General features: G+C 38.4%; 1 protein-coding gene across 4 annotated transcripts in view; it reads right to left on the minus strand.

Moving 5' to 3' along the window:
* Nucleotides 1-17,302, minus strand: part of CYP39A1 (cytochrome P450 family 39 subfamily A member 1) — a 93,352-nt gene that overhangs the window by 63,408 nt on the left and 12,642 nt on the right. For all 4 annotated transcript variants that reach the window (XM_001498174.5, XM_014734472.3, XM_070245644.1 and 1 more), the window contains exon 5: nucleotides 16,605-16,698. In XM_001498174.5, the coding sequence (XP_001498224.1) occupies nucleotides 16,605-16,698 (94 nt within the window). The remainder of the gene's footprint in view (nucleotides 1-16,604; nucleotides 16,699-17,302) is intronic.

Raw genomic sequence — 17,302 nt, forward strand, 5'->3', positions numbered from 1 at the left:
ATATGATGTGGAGCATCTTTTCATATGTTTATTTGCCACCTGTATATTCTTTAACAAGGTGACCATTAAAGTCTTTGGCCCATTTTTTGATTGGGTTGTTTGTTTTCTTATTGTTGAATTTTAAGCGTTCTTTGTATACTTTAGATAACGGTTCTTTATCAGATGAGCCTTTTCCAAATATTTTCTCCCAGTCTAGGTTGTCTTCTAATTCTCTTGATATTGTCTTTCACAGAACAGTTTTTAATTTTAATGAAGTCCAGCTTATTAATAATTTCTTTCATGGATTGTGTCTTTGGAGTTATATGTAAAAAGGCACCCCCATACCCAAGGTCAAGTAGGTTTTCTCCTACATTATCTTCCAGTAGTTTAATACTTTTGCATTTTACATTTAGGTCTATGATCCATTTTGAGTCAAATTTTGTAACAGATGTAAAGTTTGTGCCTAGATTTTTTTTTTGCATGTGGCTGTCCAGTTGTTTCAGCACTACTTGTTGAGGCGTCTATCTGTTTTCCATTATATTGCCTTTGAACCTTCGTCAAAGATCAGTTGATTATATTTAAGTGGGTCTATTTCTGGGCTCTCTATTCTCTTTCATTAATCTATTTGTCTATTCTTTTGCCAATGCCACACTATCTTGATGACTGTAGTTTTATAATAACTCTTCAAGTCAGGCATTGTCACTCCTTTGAAAAACTTTGTTCTCTTTCAATACTGTCTTGGCAATTTTGGGTCTTTTGCCTCTCCATATAAACTTTAGAATCAGCTTGTCGATATCCATAAAACAACTTGCTGGAATTTTGATTGGGATTGCATTGAATCTATAGATCAAGTTGGGAAGAACTGACATCTTGACAATGTTGAGACCTCCTATCCATGAACATGGAATATCTCTCCATTTATTTAGTTCTTTTATTGTATTCATCACAGTTTTTTTAGTTTTCCTCATATAAATCTTATATATATATATTATTAAATTTATTCCTAAGAATTTCACTTTTGGAGGTGCTAATGTAAATGGTAAAGTGTTTTTAATTTCACATTCCACATGTTCATTATTGATATATAGGAAAGCAATTAACTTTTGTATATTAACATGGTATCCTGCAACCTTGCTATAATTGCTTATTAGTTCCAGTAGTATTTTTATTGATTCTTTTGGATTTACTACATATAGACCATGTCATCTGTGAACAAAGATGGTTTTGTGTCTTCCTTCCCAATCTGTATAACTTTTTTATTTCCTTTTCTCGCTTTATTGCATTAGCAAGGACTTTCAGTATTATGTTGAAAAGGAGTGGTGAGAGGGGACATCATTGCTGAAGGGCTTCTAGTACTAACTTCCAATGTGTGTGGAGGGGGGTTTCACACACCAGTAGGCAATTCTCAGGACACCAGCTGGGCGTCCTATAACTCAACTCAATTCAATTCAATTCTGACACTATCTACTCAGAGATAGCATCAGGTTCCAAAGGTTAATGGCTGAGGCCTACAAGACTGGGCCCTCTCACCCCCTCAGATGTGAGTTGCAAGCTCACATTATTACCTGTGCTTCTGACTGACTAGTTACAGATGGGAGGTTCCAATGACCCACTCCTTGGATTTCAGATGCCAGTAGAAATTCCAGGTTGTTGGCTGTACTTCTGACCAACTGGCTATATAAATCAGAGACTCCCACAACTTCCTCCTCAGATTTGATTAATTTGCTAGAGTGGCTCACAGAAATTAGAAACATTTTACTTACTGGATTACTGGTTTATTATAAAAGGATACTATAAAGGATATTATAAAGGATATAGATGAACATCCAGATGGAAGAGTTATGTAGGGCACATAGGGGGAAAGGGTCCTTAGCTTCCATGCTTTCTCTGAGCACACCACTCTCCCCAAATCTCCATGTGTTCACTAACCCAGAAGCTCTGTGAACCCTGTCCTTTTGAGTTTTTATGGAGGCTTCATTATGCAAGCATGATTGATTAAATCATTGGCCACTGGTGACTGATTCATCCTCCAACCCCTTGCCCATCTCCCAAGGTCAGGGTATGGAACTGAAAGTTAGAACCCTCTAATAACATGATTGGTTCCTCTGGGAGTTTTCCCCCATCCTTAAATGACCTAGGGGCATTTCAAAAGTTATCCAATTAATGTAACAAGAGACACATTTATAGCTCTCATCACTTAAGAAAGTCCACCCCAGGTGGTTGGGAATATAAGCCACAGCAGACTTGTGTCCCTGGCTATCTCAAATAGCCACACAGGGGACCTGCCCCAGCCTTCCAATGCCTGAAAGGATTGTTTGCTGCCATGCCTGGGGCGCCAGCCCCACCCATCTGCACTCCTGAGAGACTGACAACAGCCTCATCCTGCAAGGAGCCACACACAGAAGGCCTGCAGGGTTTGTGAGCCCCTGAGCCTAGCAACCAGCCATGCTGGGGGCCTGATTTACTTAACAGCAAAACAACAGAAGTTCTGTGCTATCAGACCTTGCAGCCAGGCATGCAGGGGCTTGCCTTGCCCAATAAAGTGACTAAAGTGACCATAGCAACTACACGTGGCTGAGCCTTACAACCAGGCAGCCTTGAGGCCAGCCTAGCTTACCCATGTGCCCACAACAAGAGCAACCTTGCCACAACAGAAGGATATACATAGACCATACAGAGGCCATTCCTGGAACATTTGGAATGGGTGAAAAGTGGGAAGCACATTGCTGGGCCCCATAAGGCATCTTTCAAATAAGGTCACATTTCCAAGATTGGGAGACATAGCTGATCTACCTAATACAAAGATACAAGCACAGAGAAGTAGGAAAAATGAGGAGACAAGAGGATATGTTCAAATAAGGGAAGAGGACAAATCCTCAGAAAAAAGAACTAAATGAAATGGAGATAAACAATCTACTTGATAAAGAGTACAAACTAATAATTATAAGGATACTCCATGATCTGGGGAGAACAACACTGATAATTTCAACAAAGATTTGGAAAATATAAAAAACAACCTATCTGAACTGAAAAATACAATAATGGAATGAAAAACTTACTAGAGAGAATCAACAGCAGAGGAGACAACACAGAAGTATGGTCAGTTATCTGGAAGAAAGAGTAGAAGAAATTACCCAAGTTGAACAGAAAAAAGAAAAAAAGAATTTTAAAGAATGAGGATAGTCTAAGAGATCTCTGGGACAACATCAAGTGTACTAACATCCATATTATAGGTGTCCCAGAAGAAGAGGAGAGCAACAAAGGGGAAGAGGACCTATTTGAAAACATAATAGCTAAAAACTTCCTTAACCTAAGGAAGGAAACACACATCTAGGTACAGGAAGCACAGAGAACACCAAACAAGCTGAACCCAAAGAGGCCCACACCAAGACACATTATAAGTAAAATCTCAAGAATTGAAGAAAAAGAGAGAGTCCTAAAAGCTGCCAGAGAAGGAAACAAGTTACACACAAAAGAAACCCCATAAGGCTATCAACTGACTTCTCAGCAGAAACCTTACAAGCTGGAAGGGAGAGCATGATATATTGAAAGTGCTGAAAGGAAAAAACTTACAGCCAAGAACACTTTACTTGGCAAGGTTATCATTCAGAATGGAAGGAGAGCATATATATCTTTACACATTCATGTTTTCTTGTTCTTTGGATAAATACACAGCTGTGGAATACCTTGGTCATACAGCAGTTCTATTCTTAATTTTTTGAGGAATCTCCATACTGATTTCTATAGTGGTTGCACCGGTTTACTTTCCCACCAGCAGTGTATGAGGGTTCCCTCTTCTCCATATCCTCTCCAACACTTGTTATTTCTTGTCTTGTTAAGTATAGCCACTCTGACGAGCATGAGGTGATATCTCATCACAGTTTTGATTGAATTTCCCTAATAATTAGTGATGTTGAACATCTTTGCATGTGCCTGTTGGACATCTGTACAACTTCTTTGGAAAAATGTTCAGATCTTTTGCAGCATTATTCACAATAGCCAAGACTTGGAAACAACTTAAGTGCCCATCAAGGGATGAATGGGTAAAGATGTGGTATGTATACACAATGGAATACTAGTCAGCCAGCTATAAAAAAAGATGAAATCTTGCCATTTATGACAACGTGGCTGGACCTTGAGGGAATTATACTAAGCGAAATACGTTAGAAGGAGAAAGTCAAACACTGTATGACCTCACACATAAGTAGAAGATAAAAACAACAACAAACAAACAAACACAGATACAGAGTTTAGATTGATGGTTGCCAGAGGGGAAGGTGGGAGGGAGGAGGGCAAAAGAGGTGACAGGGCACATGTGTAAGGTGATAGATGGTAATTAGCCTTTGGGTGGTGAACATGATGAAATCTACACATAAACTGAAATATAATGATGTACATCTGAAATGTATATAATGTTATAAACCAATGTTACCTCAATAAAAAGAAAACATTTAAAAATAATTTTAAGGGGCCAGCCCAGTGGCACAGCAGTTAAGTTCACACATTCCGCTTTTGCAGCCCGGGGTTCACCAGTTTGGATCCCAGGTGCAGAGCTACGCACTCCTTGTCAAGCCATGCTGTGGTAGGCATCTCACATATAAACTAGAGGAAGATGGGCATGGCTGTTAGCTCAGGGCAAGTCTTCCCCAGCAAAAAAGAGGAAGATTGGCAGCAGGTGTTAGCTCAGAACTAATCTTCCTCAAAAACAATTTTTTTTTTAAGAATGGAAGGAGAAATGGAGAGTTTTCCAGACAAGCATAAACTATAGGAGTTTATCACCTCTAAACTTGCCTTATAAGAAATGTCAAAGGGACTTATTTAACTGGAAAAGAAAAGATCATAAATAGGAACGAGAAGATTATAGAAGAAAAAATATCATTGGTAAAGGCAAATATACAGTAAAAGTAGTAGATCAATCACCTATAAAGCTAGTAAGAAGGTCAAAAGACAAAAGTAGTAAAAATATCTGTCTCCATGATGAGAGGATAAGGGATACACACATACACACACAAAAGAGGTTAAATATGATATCAAAAACATAAACTGTTGAGGGAGAGGAGTAAAAATGTAGGGCTTTTAATAAGAGGTGAAACTTAAAAGATCATTGACTTAATACAGATTGCTATTTACATAGCTTACTATATATGAACCTCACGGTAATCACAAACCAGGAACCTATAATAAATACACAAAACAAAGAGAAAGGAACCCAAACATAATACTAAAGAGAGCCATCAGATCAAAACGGAAGAGAGCAAGAGAAGAAGAAAGGAACAGAGAAGAATTACTAAAACATCCAGAAAACAAGTAAGGAAATGGTAATAAATACATACTTATCAATAGCTACTTTAAATGTGAATGGACTAAATGCTCCAATCAAAAGACATAAGGGGGCTGAATGGATAAAAAAGTAAGACCCATATATATATATGTGAAGGGATGAAAAAAGATACTTCATGCAAATGGTAACAAAAAGAAAGCTGGGGTTGCAATACTTATATCAGGCAAAATGGACTTTAACACAAAAGCTGTAACAAGAGAAAAAGAAGGGCACTACATGATAAAGGGAATGATTCAACAAGAGGAAAAAACACTTGTGAATATCTATACCCCCAACAAAGAAGCACCTAAATGTATAAAGCAATTATTAATAGACATAAAAGGAGAAATTGACAGTAACACAATAACGGTAGGAGACTTCAGTGCTTCACCTACATCAATGGATAGATGATCCAAACATAAGATCAATAAGGAAACATTGGCCTTAAATGATGCATTAGACCAGATGGACTTAGTAGATACATGCTGAACATTTCATTCCAAAATTGCAGAATACACATTCTTTTCAAATGCAAATGGAGTCTTCTCCAGGATAGATCACATATTAGGCCAACAAAACAAGTCTCAATAAATTTAAGAAGACTGAAATAATACCGAGCATCTTTTCTGACCACATCAGTATGGAATGAGAAATCAACTACAAGAAGACAACTAGAAAAGCTAAAAATATGTGGAGATTAAACAAACTGCTACTGAATAACTACTGAGTCAACAAAAAAATTAAAGGAGAAATAAAAAAATACATGGAGACAAATGAAAATGAAAATATGACATACTAAAATTTAGGGGATACAGCAAAAGCGGTACTAAGAAATCAGTTTACAGCAATACAGGCCTACCTCAAAAAACAAGAAAAATCTCAAATAAACAATAAAACAGTACACCTAAAGGAACCAGAAAAAGAAGAACAAAGAAAGAGCAAAACCAGGAGAAGGGAGAAAATAATAAAAATCAGAGTGGAAATAAATGAAATAGAGACAGAAAAAAAATCAGTGAAACCAAGAGCTAGTTCTTTGAAAAAGGTAAACAAAATTGACAAACTTTAGCTAGGCCCACTGAGAAAAAAAGAGAGAAGGCTCAAATAAATAAAATCAGAAATTAAAGAGGAGAAATTACAATGGACACCACAGAAACACAAAAGATTATAAGAGAATACTATGAAAAGCTATACACCAACAAATTGGATAATCCAGAAGAAATGGATAAATTCTTAGAATCATACAACCTTCCCAAACTGAATCAAGAAGAAATAGAGAATCTGAATAGACAAATCACAAGTAAGGAGATTGAAATAGTAATCAAAAGCCTCCCAAAAAACAAAAGTTCAGGACCAGATGACTTCCCTAACAAATTCTACCAAACATCCAAAGAACACTTAATACCTATTCTTCTCAAACTCTTCCAAAAATTTGAAGAGGAAGGGATGCTTTCTAACTGATGCTATGAAGCCAACATTATCCTGATACCAAAACCAGACAAGGACAGCACACAAAAAAGAAAATTACAGGTCAATACCACTGATGAACATAGATGCAAAAATCCTCAATGAAATACCAACAAATTGAATACAATACATTAAAAAGATCATATACCATGATCAAATGGGTTTATTCTAGGGGTGCAAGGATGGTTCACTATCCACAAACCAATCAACGTGATACACCACATTAACCAAATGAAGAATAAAAATCACATGATCATCTCAATAGACGCAGAGAGCATTTGACAAGATACAGCATCCATTTATGATAAAAACTCTGAATAAAATAGGTGTAGAAGGAAAGTATCTCAACATAATAAAGGCCATATATCACAAACCCACAGCTAACATCATATGCAACAGTGAAAAACAGAAAGCTATCCCTTTAAGAACAGGAATAAGACAAGGATGCCCACTTCTGCCACTATTATTTAACATAGTATTGGAAGTCCTAACCAGAAAAATCAGGCAAGAAAAAGAAATAAAACAGATTCAAATTGGAAAGGAAGAAGCAAAACTTTCACTATTTGCAGATGACATGATTATATATAGAGAAAATTGTAGAAAGAATAAACCAAAAAACTATTAGAAATTATCAACAAATATAGTTTCAGGGTATAAAATCAACATACAAAAATCAGTTGCATTTTGGGGCTGGCCCCGTGGCCGGGTGGTTAAGTTCGCGCGCTCCGCTGCAGGCGGCCCAGTGTTTCGTCGGTTCGAATCCTGGGCGCGGACATGGCACTGCTCATCAAACCACGCTGAGGCAGCGTCCCACATGCCACAACTAGAAGGGCCCACAACGAAGAATATACAACTATGTACTGGGGGGTCTTTGGGGAGAAAAAGGAAAAAAAATAAAATCTTAAAAAAAAAAATCAGTTGCATTTCTATACACTAATAATGAAATAGCAAGAAGAGAAATTAAGAATACAATGCTATTTACAATTGCAACAAAAAGAATAAAATGCCTAGGAATAAATTTAACCAAAAATGCGAAAGACCTGTATACTGAAAACTATAAAACATTGTTAAAAGAAATTGAAGACACAAAGAAATGGAAAGATATTCTGTGCTCATGGATTGGAAGAATTAACACAGTTAAAATGTCCATACTTCCTAAAACAAACTACAGATTCAATGCAATCCCTACCAAAGTCCTAACAACAATTTCACAGAAATAGAACAAAGAATCCTAAAATTTATATGAAACAACAAAATACCCCAAATAGCCAAAGGAACACTGAGAAAAAAGAACAAAGCTGGAGGTATCACACACCCTGATTTCAAAATGTACCACAAAAGCTGTAGTAATGAAAACAGCATGTTACTGGCACAAAAACAGACACAGAGATCAATGGAATAGAGTCGAAAACCCAGAAATAAACACACACACCTAGGGACAGTTAATTTTTGACAAGGGAGCCAAGCATGTACACGGAGAAAGGAAAGTCTCTTCAATAAATGTTAGGAAAACTGGACAGCCACTTGCAAAAGAATGAAAGTACACCATTATCATATACCATACACAAAAATTAACTCAAAATGGATTAAAGACTTGAATGTAAGAGCTGAAACCATAAATTCGAAAAGAAAATATAGGCAGTACACTCTTCGACATCAGTCTTAGCACCATCTTTTTGAACACCGTGTCTCACCATGCTAGGGAAACAAAAGCAAAAATAAACAAATGAGACTATATCAAACTAAAAAGCTTCTGCACAGCAAAGAAAACCATCAACAAAACAAAAAGACAACCTAACAATTGGGAGAAGACATTTGCAAATCATATATCTGATAAGAGGTTAATATTAAAAATATATAAAGAGCTCATACAACTTAACAACAAAAAAGCAAACAACCCAATTAAAATATGGGGAAAGGATCTGAACAGATATTTTTCCAAAGAAGATATACAGATGGCCAACAGGCACATGAAAAGATGCTGAACATCACTAATTATTAGGGAAACACAAATCAAAACTACAATAAGATATCACCTCACACCCGTCAGAATGGCAATAATTAACAAGACACAGTATTAATCACAGTAGGCAAGACTTGGAAACAACCTAGGTGCCCATCACTGGATGAATGGATAAAGAAGATGTGGTATATACACCCAATGGAATATTACTCAGCTGTGAAAAAAAAAAGATGAAATCTTGCCAATTGCCACAACATGGATGTACCTTGAGGATATTATGCTAAGCAAAATAAGTCAGACAGAGAAAGACAAATCCCAAATGATTTCACGCATAAGTGGAAGATAACAAACATAAACACAGAGATTAGATTGGTGGTTACTAGAGGGGAAGCATGGTGGGAGGAGGGCTAAAGGGGTGATAAGGCACTGATGGATGGCCATTAGTCTTTGGGTGCCGAACATGATCTAGTCTACACAGAAATCAAAATATAATGCAGTACACGTGAAATTTATATAATGCAATAAACCAATACTACCTCAATAAATAAACAAAATAAAAAGTAAATAAAAAATAAAAACTCAAAGAAAAAAATAAATATTGCACTCCATTCTCTTTTTGCTTGCATGATTTCTAAGAAGTCAGATGTAATTCTTATCTTTGTTCCTCCATAGTTATGTTTTTTTCCTTCTGGCTTCTTTCAGGATTTTTTTCTTTATCTTTGATTTTCTATAATTTAAAAATTGATATGCTGAGGTGTAGTTTTCTGGCATTTACTTGCTTGGTATTCTCTGAGCTTTCTGGATTTGTGGTTTGGTGTCTGAAACTAATTTGGGGAAATTCTCAGTCCTTATTATATCAACTATTTCTTCTGTTCCTTTCTCTCTTTCTTCTTCCGGTATTCCCATCCATGTATGTTACACCTCTTGTGGTTCTCCCACAGCCCTTGGATATTTTGTTCTATTTTTTTTCAGCCTTTGTTCTCTTTGCTTTTCAGTTTTTGCAAATTTAACTGATATATCCTCTAGCTCAGAAATTCTCTCCTCAGCTGTGCCCAGTCTATTAATAAGCCCATCAGAGGCATTCTTCATTCCTGTTACAGTGTTTTTTTTTATCTCTAGTGTTCATTTGATTCTTTCTTAGGATTTCCATCTCTGCTTACACTGTCCATTTGTTCTTGCATGCTGTCTGCTTTATCTGTGGGAGCCCTCAGTATATTAATCATGCTGTTTTAAAGTCCCAGTCTGATAATTCCAAAATCCCTGCCACATTCTGATGCTTGCTCTGTCTCTTAAAACTCTGTGCTTTTTTTTTGCCTTTTGGTATGCCTCATAATTTTTTCTTGATATTCAGACATGTTGCACTGGGTAAAAGGAACTGCTGTAAATAGACCTTTAGTAATGTGGTAGTGAGGTGTGAGGGGAAGAGAAGCATTCTACAGTCCTATAATTTACGTCTCAGGCTTTCAGTGAGTCTGTGCCTCTGGACTGTGAACGTCACAAGTGTTTCTCAGTTTTTTTCTCCGTCCTCAGGTGGGACAGGATGGCTGAAGCTAGGTATTTCCCTTCCCCAGGTCACTGAGGCTGTTAATACTCCAGCACGTTAAGCTCTGGTTACCAGGTTCCCCCTAAGGCAGGCCTTGTTAAGAACAGAGCGCTCTGGCATATTTCAAACTGGTTCCTTTTCTCCTCCCACGGTCAGAAGCACAGGGGATTTTTCTCCAGTATTTACTATGGGAACCTGATCAAGCTCCTATAGTTAAGTCTTACAATATCGTGGAGGTGCCCCTATGACCGGGTCCTCTTGGAGTTTTTAACTCTGAGAATTCCGCATTGAGCCTCCAGCAGTTCATTAACTACCGTTCGGGTTTTCCTACCCTGCACCAGTTCCCACGGCAGCTTCTGCTCTTGAGTCTCTGCTCTGGGAAGCATCAACTTCCTGTATTTGTCTGTTGGTCTCCCCAGTCTTGGAGGCAGTGGTTTGCCCTGTGACCCCTCTCTGTTCTGGATCCAAGAAGAATTGTTGATTCTTTGGTCTGTCCAGCTTTTCACTTGTTGTTAGGATGGAGTGACAACTTCCAAGACCCTTATATGTAGAACTGGAACCTGGCTTAGTTATCTAAGAGCTGGGTAACTTGAACAGGTTACTTTAAGCTATCTGTGTCTCAATTTCCTCATCTATAAAATAGTCATAATACGGTACCTACCTCATAGGACAGTTGTGACATTTAAATGAGTTACTACCCATAAAGTACTTAAAACCAAACTTAGTACATAATACCATTTTGACAAATGCTTTTATCTTAAAAAATTTTGTTTGATAAACCTCTGCTCTTAGGAAAATGCAGGCAACACAGAAACACCGATCTCTGGAGCATTCAGGGAAAACATTACCCCCACGTGCAATGCAGATTCTCAGCCTATACACCGTAGGAGAGAGAATTGCTAAGCCAGTGTATTATAAATACCGCAATACTTGAAAACCATGCAGAGAACTGACATTTGTCTTGAACTGTGCCAAGTCAGATCAGGGCCCCATCAAAGGCCACCTACTATGCTTGCTCTCAGGTCATCATACAAACTCCATGAAGGCATTTTCTTCATTGGACGGTTTCCCCAGATTTGCCTTTGCCAATGGTCATTTCCCATCACAAGGAAGAAATACAGACACTATAACATTTTCATTAAGTTACTCGTACACTTTGAATCTTAAATAACTCAGGTTTAGGTGACAGAAATAATGGTAGCTCATGTCTAGTCATTGCTTGCTAAGGCAAGTACTTTATATATTTAACCACTCAATCCTCACCAAGAAGTAGATACTATTATCTTCACCACTCTATATTTGAGGAAACTGAAGCATAATTAAGCTGGGGAACTTTGCCAGGGACATATGGCTTATGGGTGGTTGAGCTGGGATCAAATCCTATGAGCCTGGCCCTGCCTCCAGAGCCCACACTCTTTTCCACTACACTCTACTGTCCTGTTAGAGACACAGCCCATAACTCATGGGTTAAGAATTAGGACAAATGCAGTATACCATAATGTAGTAGTTTTTCTTTAGATCCTATGACACAGAAAATAACGATGAAACTGTGTCAAAGAAATTACATGATGAGAGACTATTGCTGTTATTTACTAAGGCATGTAATGTTTCATAAGTGATTAACCACTCTAATGCCAAGATTTCTGGTTTTAATAATCCCAAGTTTTCTGGGTATTAAAGTTGTTATGAAAAATAAATGAACAATGAATTTGTGAAATGTGTAACACTATGCCTAGCACAGAGTAAGCACCCCACAAATGTTAGTGGTCTCTTACTGTTACTGTTTTTGTAATAATGGATTAGCAGAATTTAAAATAATTTAGGTCTAAATTTTATTTACTCCTGGTTTCTATCATACTTACAATGTAAGTTGTTACAACACAAAGTTTGCATCTCATGAAAAATTCTATAGATGTATTTCATTCTTTTGATATGCTATTCTGTACTACAGTCAATTTTTTAATAAAAATACTAGTTTAATATATATCTAGAATAACATGGGAGGAATCACCCATGTTATAACATGATAAAATTATGATGTGATAAAATGTGTGCATAATATTTAACAAAAATAAAAAACTTCTTCCAGTCTTTTGCTTAACTAAGCCACTGAAATCTATGTATGCAGTAGAAGACAACAGAATCTTTTTTTTTCTTAGCCCACATTAAAAAAAGTGTGAGTATAAAAACATAAGTTCAGCGTGAACATTGCTGGAGGAAAACAGAGGCGATACATTTAGAAATGAAGTGAAATTGCTCATAAATGTACAAAGTGAATTCTGTCCCAAAGTCTTAAACATTAAACTAGCTTTAGCAAAGTTCAAAATTTGTCTTGTTTTTTTAATCCATCTAGCCACTCTCTATCTTTTGATTGGTGAACAATCCATTTACATTTAGAATGATTATTGATATTTGAGGGCTTGATACTGCCATTTTATCTTCTGTTTTCCAGTTGATCTATATTTCCACTGTTTCTTTTCCCTTGTATTTCTGTCTGCCATTTCAGTTTGGTGGTTTTCTGTGATGGCCTTCTCACTTTCTCTTTATTTATGATTTGTGACTCTGCTCTAATTTTCTGTTTTGTGGTTACCAGGAGGTTTGTATAAGAGATCTCATAGGTGAGATGGTGCGTTTTCTGATAGCCTCTTATCTCCATTAGGCTAAGCAGGTTCCATCCCTCTCCTCTTCCCCTTCTACGTTTTTGTTCTCACAAATTATTCTTTTTTGTGTTGTGAGTTTGTGACCAAATTGAAGCGGTTATAGTTGTTTTTGATGCTTTCTTTCCCTTTATCCTTCATTTTATAAGTGTTTGCTAACCTATTCTGATATACAGCTGCAATTTTCTGATTTGTCTGTCTAACTCCTTGCTCAAAGCTTTGTAAAACTTTGCCTTTTTGTTTCAGGTAGGAGGGCTCCCTTCATCATTTCTTGTAAGACAGATACAGTAGCGATGAACTCCTTCAGCTTTTCTCTGTCTGGGAAAGTTCATATTTCTCCATCACATCTGAAGGATAATTTCACTGGATAGAGTATTCTTGGTTGATAGTTTTTGTCTTTCAGTATTTTGAATATATCATTCCACTCTCTCCTAACCTACAAGGTTTCTGCTGAGAAATCTGCTGAAAGCCTGATAGGGGTTCCTTTGTAGGTTATTTTCTTCTCTCTTGCTGCCCTTAATATTTTTTCTTTGTCATTGACTTTTGACAGTTTTAATATTATATGCCTTGGAGAAGGTCTTGTTGCATTGATGCAATTAGGAGTTCTATTAGCTTCACCTACTTGGATGTCCAGTTCCTTCCCCAGGTTTGGGAAGTTCTCAGCTGTTATACCTTTCAATAAGCTCTCTGCTCCTTTCTCCCTCTCTTCTCCCTCTGGGGGACCTATAATCCTTATGTTACTTTTATTAATTGAGTCAGATATTTCTTGAAGAATTTCTTCATTTGTTTAAATCTTAGTTTTCTCTCCTCTTCCACCTGGCTCATTCCTAGGTTTCTATCTTCAACCTCACTGATTCTCTCCTCCATAAGACCTGCTATACTTTTTAAGTTTTATACATTATTTTTTATCTCATTGGTTGTGTTCTTCATATCCAGAATATCTGTTTGATTTTTTTTAAGAGCTTCAATCTCTTTGGTGAAGTATTCCTTCTGTTCATTAATTTTATTCCTAAGCTCACTGCACTGTCTTTCTGAGTCTTCCTGTAACTTGTTGAGTTTCCTTTATGACTGCTGTTTTGAATTCTCTGTCAGTCAGATTGTAATCTTCTGTGACTCAAGTCTGGAGAGCTGGAGAGCTGTCATTCTCCTTCCGTTCTGCTGTGTTACTGTCGTTCTTCATGGTGTTTGATAAGTTGATCCTCTGCCTGTGCATTTGTGGGAATAAACACCTTTTTTCTTTGGGTACAGCTTCAGTTACTTTGGTTCTGAGCTGCTTCTGGTTGTATTTGAGAGCCTGCACGTTCCACCCTCCACTGCCTGGGCTAGAGGCACCGTCAGTGCCCTCGTGTGCTGCTTGTGCCTCTGAGGTTGCTGGTGCACTGCTACTTTCGATGTCGCTGTAGTCTCAGGTATTGCCATTGGGGTCACTAGGCTGTGAGCACTTCTGCTGCTTCTGGGGTCGCCTGGGTCCTGTGTCCCCTACTTGCTCTCCATGGACTCTCCATAGGTTGGGGTGCTGCTGCCCCATACACTACCTGCACTGCTGCTCCTGGGTTATTGTGGGGTGCTGGCAGTGCCACTGCCAGGGGCACTAGGTTCATAGGCATCACTGTTGCAATAGGTGGCCTGGGTATGCAGTCCTTGCTGCCAGCAGAGCCAGTGACAGGGGTGTCACCACCAGGGGCTGGGTCTCAAGTTCTGCTGTGATCTTGAAGCCTCAGGTTGCAGGTGCTACCTGCTGGGGGAGGAATAGAGACTATGCTGCAAACGTTGTTGCTGGCCCTGCAATCTCTGGGCACTGGTGCCTGCCAGTGTGCTTTGTGAGACCTCAGGTCAGGACACTCTGCCCCTGCTGAGGAAATTTATGCCTTGGATGTAGTTCCCACTTCTGGAAAGTCCAGTGCTACTGTCAGGGGAAGGGGAGGTGGCTGGCTTGCCAGCTCTGCTCTGTGTCCTGGAGCCTTGGAATGTGTGCGCCACCCACTACTACTGTGGGGGGCATGGGCCAAGCCAGGAGTGCTGTGTTTGCCCTTGCAGCCTGTGGTGGCCGGCATGTGCACTGGTGTGAGGATCTGCATTTTGGATCACCACCACCGGGGAGGCGGAGGGGACTGCTCCCCTAGTTCCACTGCCTCCCAGGGGTGCAGTCCACCCCTGATCAGGTGTATAGATGTATGGATCACTCAGCCGTTCTGGTGTGCTGTGCAGGGAGCCCTCTGTTGGTCACTGGATGTCTGACTAGTTGTAACTTAGAGGGAGAAGCTAAGGGAACAACTCACTCTGCCATGATGCTGACGTCGCTCCCCAAATTTGTCTTTATTCAAATAGGGAATTAGAGTACCAATGATTAAAAATGCCTCATTTCTTCAGAGTAAGCAAAATAAGTGCTATTCTAGTAGTACTGTTGGTAGGGAGTTTTAGCTGGGACCTTAAAAACCCTGTTTGCTAGGCCTATAGATTACAGACTTATCTGGGTGCAGCTTTTATTATACATGTGGCTTTACCCCTAAATCTTGAAAAATATTGCAAACAAAAATGTGTGTTTGTCTGGGTCTGTTGGTAAAATAGAATCCTTAGCTGAAACATAGTTTGTCAATGGAGGGCATTCCAGTATATACAGCTTTCTATTCCCTTTTTTCAGGAGGGAGATACCTAAACATTTATATATTCCCTTTTTTTTAAGGCTGTCTTCCTCTCCAGTGTTAAGCAGAGGTGTTTGTGGTAATACTTGCTATAACAAGTAAAAGCAAACAAACAAAAATGTTTGATATCATATTCACATACTAAAAGATCAGAAGTGATTTTTTAAACAATAATAATGATGATAAACTCTTACTAATCCTTACTATGTTCAAAGTGCTTTACAAATATTAACTCATTTAATCCCCATAACTCTATGAGGTAGGTGAGGAAACCGAGGCCAAGAGGTTAGGTTCCATGTCCAAGGTCATGCGACTGGTGACTGGATTTGAGCCAAGCAGTCTAGACCAAATGAATCCCAGTCTCTGAGGGTGGGTCTGGAGAATCACATAGTTTTCAAAGGCTCCAAGAGATTCTAAAGAGCAGCCAGGGCTGAGACCCATTCATTAGCAAGTATCACAAACACCTGGAAGGCTTATTAAATCACAGATTGTTGGGCTCCACCAGAGAGCCTCTGATTGAGTGGTTCCCAGGTGCTCTTGGTACCACTGGTCTGGGGACCACGCTTGAAGAACCACAGATCTAGGACACTTAAGATGCTGACTGTCACAGAGCCTTGCTTCTTAAATCATACCACAGTACCTCTTAACATTTGAAGAGAGAAATAATTAGTGGTTGTAGCTTCAAGAACAAAGGCTACTTTGTAGTGCTTTGTTATCCTGGCCTAACTTGCCATAACTCCCACCTGTCACTGTTGACACAACCAACTGTGTCTTATACAAACCAATAAAAAAAAAACCCTCAGAGTTTTGTTTCATATTGTTGTCTGTAGCCTCAGTCTTTTGTTATGTGGAACAGGACTAATACCGGCCTCACTGTTGTGAGGACATAACAAGAAAATAATATATGTAAACAACCAACACAGTGCTTGGCATTTTTGTAATCTCATGATTTTGAGCAAAAATACATTTTTAACAATCATAGTTTATTACTGTTTTTATCTCATATATTTTAGCAAAAAAGCTAAGGAATACTTACCATGGAATGATCTTTTGCAGATTTGTATGCTTTTATATCTGGCATGTTTTTCTCAAGAAGTGCTAGAAGCCATGTTTTGGATTTTGACCAGTTTCTAGGTGAAAAAATTTGCATATAAATTAATTCGAGAGCACTTTATGAGTGATACGTCACAGCACAAGAGGGAGAATGTCTATGGAACCGTGATTTTTTTCTCCAAATGTCTTCATTTTCAGCTAGAATTTCATGAGTGGTCTACCTTCAGACTTCTCAGTCCACGAGGAAAACTGAAGGGGCAAGGCGCCACATTTTAGTGTCTTTTGCAAATAAATGTTACAATTCCTGTAGAACTGGCATTGAATAAGAAAACAGGGCTCATGACTTGATGGTCTACTTTTACTCTGGCTGTTGTCAGTTGCGAGAACATGAAAAATTAGCACAGGGACCCACTGCTGGGTTAATCCAGGTAAAGCAAACTGGCTACGATCTTTTTAATCTTTTCTGACCAGTTACCACTGTAGACCAACTGCCAAGAAATTTAAAAATCATGAGTTACTTTGCCTTCGAATCATTTTATAAACATTTATGTGAGCCACCTGTGAAGAATACATTTGACCACACCCACTTCTGCTCAGAGAGAGTAAGGACAATAATGACTGATTCTGAGAGGGGTTACACTTGATGATTTAGCATGGTTCCAAATTGGAGCAATGAATGTG

This window comes from Equus caballus, chromosome 20 (assembly GCF_041296265.1).
Source record: "Equus caballus isolate H_3958 breed thoroughbred chromosome 20, TB-T2T, whole genome shotgun sequence".
Lineage (NCBI taxonomy): Eukaryota > Metazoa > Chordata > Mammalia > Perissodactyla > Equidae > Equus > Equus caballus.